Source organism: Jaculus jaculus, chromosome 15, assembly GCF_020740685.1.
Source record: "Jaculus jaculus isolate mJacJac1 chromosome 15, mJacJac1.mat.Y.cur, whole genome shotgun sequence".
NCBI lineage: Eukaryota > Metazoa > Chordata > Mammalia > Rodentia > Dipodidae > Jaculus > Jaculus jaculus.
The window spans coordinates 75,512,955-75,518,954 of NC_059116.1; the positions used below are offsets into that span (position 1 = coordinate 75,512,955).

Sequence of the window (6,000 nt, forward strand, 5' to 3'; positions counted from 1 at the left end):
GCCCCAGCGATTCTCCTGTCTCCAGTGCCCACAGGACTGGGGGTACAAATGTGTGTGGCCATGTTCAACTTCTATGTGGGTTCTGGGGAACAAATGCAAGACAGACCAGGCCCTCTTGTTTGTGCTGCACGTGTTCTTGCTGAGCCATTTCCTCAGCCCAGCAACAGACAGAATTGCAAAGCCTACTGGGGATGGATCCCTCAGTACTCATTCATATAAAGCCAGATGCAGAAAGTAGCACACGCCTTTGGAGTTCCTTTTAGTGGAAAGAAGCCCTGGCATGCCCATTCCACCTCCTCTCTGCTTGCAAATAAATCATTTTTTAAAATACACAGTACATGAATTAACACTGACTTACATTAATCTATCTTCCCAGGGTCTCTTAGACACCTTCTCCCATGTCCTTGTTTTGGTTGCAGGATATAGAACTGGGCATGGTCGTCCAATTATACTCCTAAAATAGAATCAAGTAGAACGAACACACAAAGGGAACCTGAAACCATTGTGCATTTCTGTGTTGAGTAATTTTCTCTGTAGAATGTTACCCTGTTCAACTGATGAAAACTTAAGGTACCCCTTAAAATCTTTTAAAGATGTGGGGGGTGTGTGATCAGTTAGTAGAGAGCAACACGGTTTGCTTGGAGACACAGACATTGGGTGATTGGCAAAGCTCTGTTGCCACTTAATTCAATTGTTTGTGCACATCTGCCTTGCAGAATAATTCAAATTGTGTCTTATGAAAATGAGACATTATTTTACATCAAGCACTTGTGGAAGCCCCAATCAGAGCTTAATTCTCGTCTCTGTCATTCACTGATTGCTGGGGTTGCCATGTTGTTAAATGCTCATTATTATGGCTTGCCAATACAAATTAGATTGAAATTCTTGTGCCTGGTATGGCTGTTCCTTCTCAGGTGATCTCTCCCTCTCTTACTGAGGAAAAGGCATCAGAACCAGGAGTTTTCTTGTAATAATACTAAGGACTGACACCACTTCTCCATTTTCCATACCACATAAAGGTAGTCAGAGGTGTCAGGGATGGAGAGCTGGTTAAGGCACTTGCCTGTAGAGCCTAAGGACCCAGGTTTGATTCCCTAGTACCCACTTAAGCCATATGTACAAGCTAGCCCATGTATTTAGACTTTGCTTGCAGTGGCTAGAGGCCCTGGCTCACCAATTATCTCTCTATTTCCCTCTTTCTCATTCTCTCTCTCTCTCAAATAATAAACAAACAAATAAATAAAATATTTTAATAAAAAAGTGGTCAGAGGTGTCAGATAAAGGTGGTGGTGGTCTTTGGATGTGGTAACCTCCACTTCCCTTTGGAAAGATGCAAGCTTGTGCTCAAGGCACTGCTTATTCAGAAATCATAGGTTCTGTGGACAGACACCAGGACTGGATTGGTTGCTGTAAAATAGGAAAGGTTGTGCTTTTCTGACTGTTGCTGGTACATTTCAGACTTAGCCAACTGTCCCTAGTTCATTAATCACCTGCATGCTTTAATTAGGTACAAGGCTTGGAAAACAATCCATGAAACTCATATGCTGAGGTGGAATAATCACTCTCTTTCTTTTCTTTCCTTTCTTTCTTTTTCTTTTTTTCTGAGATAGGGCCTCACTCTAGCTCAGGCTGACCTGGAATTCACTATGGAGTCTCAGGTTAGCCTCGAACTCATGGTGATCCTTTTACCTTTGCCTCCCAAGTGCTGGGATTAAAGGTGTGCACCACCACGCCTGGCTTTCTCTCTTTCTCTTTTTACTTTTTACAATTGAGAACTCTCGTATATAACATACAGTAATTTGGTCATGTTTCCTTTACCCCTTCTTGTCCCCTCTCTGCCTCCATCCCGAGACCCCTCCTCTCTCACGCATTCCTTCTTCTGTGGGTTGCTTGGTTCTTCCTGTGCTTCTTGGTGCTGCATGTCACCGGCATTGGGCGCAGAGCCCGGGAGACATCGTCTTAACACCTGGCATGAAGTGGCGCTCTTCCACTGTTGTCGCATTCGCGGCTCACTGGGCTCTCGTGGCAGCCCCAGGGGGAGGGAGTGCCTGGTGGTTCTAATACTTGCTATGCGGATTAAGGGAACTGCCCTCTGTGCCGGATGAGAGAAGGTTCATGGCCAGATGGATTAACAGCTGGGAGAGCGTGGATGCATTCCTAACTTCTTTGGTTCTCCATCTCCATCTTCACAATGGGGGAAAAAGCTACTTTGAAATACACTTGTGAGAATCAGGTGAGATAATGTTCACAGAGCACGTATCTGGAGCACCGGTGATTGGGGAAGTTGTGAGGTTTGCTCTGACACACAACACACAGATAACCTAGAGGCTCTCACGTTTTTGAAGCACTGATCCTGCAAAGATATGGGATATCTTAAATTTCAATGTCAGCTTAACTATGTGCATGGTGTGCATGAATGTATGCATGTTTGTATGCAAGCACATGTGTTGGAGGGGTGCACGTTCATATGTGTGCATGCATGTGGAGGCCAGAGGTTGTTAGGTGTCTTCCTCAATTGCTTTTCACTTTACATTTTTAATTTTTTTAAATATATATTTTCATATTTATTTATTTATTTATTTATGAATGAGACAGAGAGACACAGAGAGAGACAGAGAGGGATAGAGAGTGTCAGATAGAGAAAGAATGGAAGCACCAGAGCTTCCATGCACTGCAAACTGCAGATGCATGTGCCACCTTGTGCATCTGGCTTATGTGGGTACTGGCAAATCAAATCTAGGTCCTTAGGCTTCACAGGCAAGAGCCTTACCCGTGAAGCCATCTCTCCAGCCCTATTTTTATTTTTTTAAATTTACTTGTGCATGAGTGTGTGTGTGTGTGTGTATTCTGAGGTCTCTTGCTGCTGCAAACACCATCCAGTTTTATATGGGTGGCTGGGGAATTGAATCCAGGCTAATAGGTTTTATAAGCAAGTGCTTTAACCACTGAGTCAATACATCAACCCCTCTTTACCTTACTTTTATTTATTTTATTATTTATTTATTTGAGAGTGATGGACAGAGAGAGAAAGAGGCAGAGAAGGGAGAGAGAGAGAGAGAGAGGAAGGGAGGATGGGTGCATCAGGGCCTCCAACCACTGCAAACAAACTCTAGATGCATGAGCCACCTTGTACATCTGGTTTACGTGAGTTCTAGGGAATCGAGCCTCAACCCTGGATCCTTAGGTTTCACAGGGAAGCCCTTAACCACTAAGCCATCTCTCCTTATTTTTTGAAGCAGGGCTTTCTTCTGTCTTTTTTTTTTTTTTTTTTTAGGTAGGGTCACACTCTAGTTCAAGCTGATCTGGAACTCACTCTGTAATCCAAACTGGTCTCAAACTCATGGCAATCCTTTTATCTCTGCCTCCTGAGAACTGGCACTAAAGGTGTGTGTGCCGCCATGCCTGGCTGAAGCAGGGTTTCTAATTGAACCCAGAGCTCAGCCATTTGGCTACATCAGATAGCCAGCAAGCTCCTGGAACCATTTTGTCTCTGCCTCCCCGGAGCTGGGGTCATGGATGAGCACCACCACAGCCCGTCTTGAGGTGGTGGTGGGTCTGCTCAGGTCCACACTCTTGCACAGCAGCACCTTACAGACGGGGTCATCTCCCAGCCCTTAATGATTTATAAATGTAAAACTTTTCCAGAAAGTTCTGCAAGAACAGGCTTACTGGTTTGAACAAGCTATGAACTTTTAATATTAATAAGTATTGCCAAATCATTGCTCTCTGACTTATGTTCCCATCAGCCAGCGATGGAGGAGACTGGCCATCCGTGCCAGTCCACCCTGTGCACTGTGAAGCGTATGGACCTGTGCCAGCCCAGTAGTTGAGGACTTGAGTGTTAGTGTAGTTATTCTGAAGTTGGGCATCCTTTCATGTATTTAAAGGTTCATTTATTTGCATAGGTATATGCATTTGTGTGGTCTAGTCATGTCTTTACTTTCCCCTTGAGTTTATTCTTATTTCATTTATAATAGTTCTTTGTGTATTTGATTAGAAAATGATGTATATTTTCCATGAAGGGCAAACGTTTGCCTCCCAGATTTGCTCTATCTGTCTGTCTGTCCCTCTGTGTGTCTGTGAGGCATGGAATCCAGGGCTTTGCACATACTAAGCAAGCCCTTTGCCCACTGTACTATATCTGAGGTTTCGTGTGTGCTTTGACAATTCCTCTGGTAACAGTGCTGCTGGTGTGTGTGTGTGTGTGTGTGGTCTTTCATTCATTCTAGGTAGTAATAACTTGTCATAGTGAGAACTCATCGTCTCTCTTCTGAGAACCTGGCCCCTGGCTCTGTTGTCAGCAGATCACCAGCATTCCTGAGGATGACCCTTCTTAGTGGAATCTGGCTCCTATTTAAACATTCTCATTTTTGAATTCTTCACGTACACATATAAATATGGATATATATCTACACTAGTTGATAGCACCCTGCAGTTCATCAATTATATGTTTCTTGGTAGAACAGATTTATTTTCAAATCTGGTTCTGTCTGTTCACTTAGTGTACTGACCTGCAGACAGCCGAGGCCTTACCTCGCCTGCACCACGGGACCTGCTGCAGGGCCCGTCGCAGTGCTGGACCAGTGCATGGATTCAGTAAGAGGCAATGAATAAATTACTGGCCCTATGCCCTAATCAGCTATGGAGAAATTTGGGATTGTACACCCTTCTTTATAGCTCAGAAGCCTATTATGAAACAAACCCTAAGTTGTGTTGCTTGGGAGGGACCAGGCTACAGAGATTGTTCTAGCAGGAACAAGGGCAACTGACAACTCACAAGCTTTCCCTTACTCTTTAAACCTCCCAAGAACCATCTTTTTCTTCTGAGCGAGACCGACCATTCCATCAACACCCGGCCTCACTCGCTTCCCTGTTCTGAGTTCTGCATTTGAAGGAAGAAAAATAGAAAAGTAGCCCAGAGTTCGAGAAGCCACTGATTTTAATGGGGCGAGAACGTGGAGAAGGAGGCAAGTTGGCGAGTCGTTTCTGCCCTCCTCTCTGCCGCGCAAAGGTCGCTGTGAAGAGAGGAGAGTCGTGGGGTCCACAGGGAGAAACTGCAGGGGAGCACTACGCGAACTTTTGCCTCTCGCCTCGCGGGAGGAGGAAGGAGAGGGCGCAGGACGCGGGAGGGACGGTAGCTGCGCGGCGCCCGTGCGCCCGTGCACAGCGGGGAGGGACTCGCCGGGGCGCGCTGCGCGGAGGACCGCCGGGAGCCGCTGCCCCGCCCCGCTCTATTTCTTCCGCCCCACCTGCGCCATCAGGTGCGCGTTAGCAGCTGCCTTGGCTCGCAGGCTCCTGGCCTTGGCGATGTTGAAGAGGATGTTCATGATGTTGGTGGGGACGTCGAGGGACAGGGTGAACTTGGCGCGCCGGTCGCCGCCCGGCTTGTCGGGATACAGCTTCCCCTTCTGCTGCAGTTGGGGCGCGTACTTGTACCTGGTGCCCCCAGCCGCAGAGCCGGAGAAAGTCCTCTTCCCTTGGTCCTGCCGCTCTTCCTCCTCCGCCGAGGACGGGTCGCGACCGGGCAGGCCCGGGAAGCTCCTCTTGTTCAGCAGGGGCGCATCCTCCTCCTGGCTCGCCTTGACCTCGGACAGGGCTGTGCTGGGGCAACCGAAGGCTGGTGCCGCTCTGTAGACCTTGTGGGAGTCGCTCGTCCTCGGGCCCCCCAGGAGCAGCAGCAGGTGCAGCAGCAAGTAAGCCGGCCTCAGCATCTCTCCCTGCAGCAGAAAACAGGGCGCGAGAGAGCTCAGCACCTGCTAGCAAAGCCGTCCAGGCCTGCGCTCTGAGGGTGCACCGAGGAGGTCCTTAAGGCTGGGCACCAGGCCAGCACCATCGCTGCTGTCACCTGGAAGTTTGTTAGAACTGCGAACAATTCTCAGGCCTTTCCTTAGAACTAGCAAACAAGCCCCCAGAGCCCGGCAGTCTGTGTTATGCTTTGAATGCGTGATGTCCCCCACAGACTTTGGGATTTGAATACTTTTTCTCCAAATGGTGGCACTA

General features: G+C 47.6%; 1 protein-coding gene across 1 annotated transcript; it reads right to left on the minus strand.

The window, feature by feature from the left end:
• Positions 1–5,231: 5,231 nt before the first annotated feature.
• On the minus strand, positions 5,232–5,711 carry Ucn3 (urocortin 3). The gene has a single exon (XM_004662403.2). The coding sequence runs from the start codon at positions 5,709–5,711 to the stop codon at positions 5,232–5,234; it is 480 nt and encodes a 159-aa protein (XP_004662460.1).
• Positions 5,712–6,000: the final 289 nt, after the last annotated feature.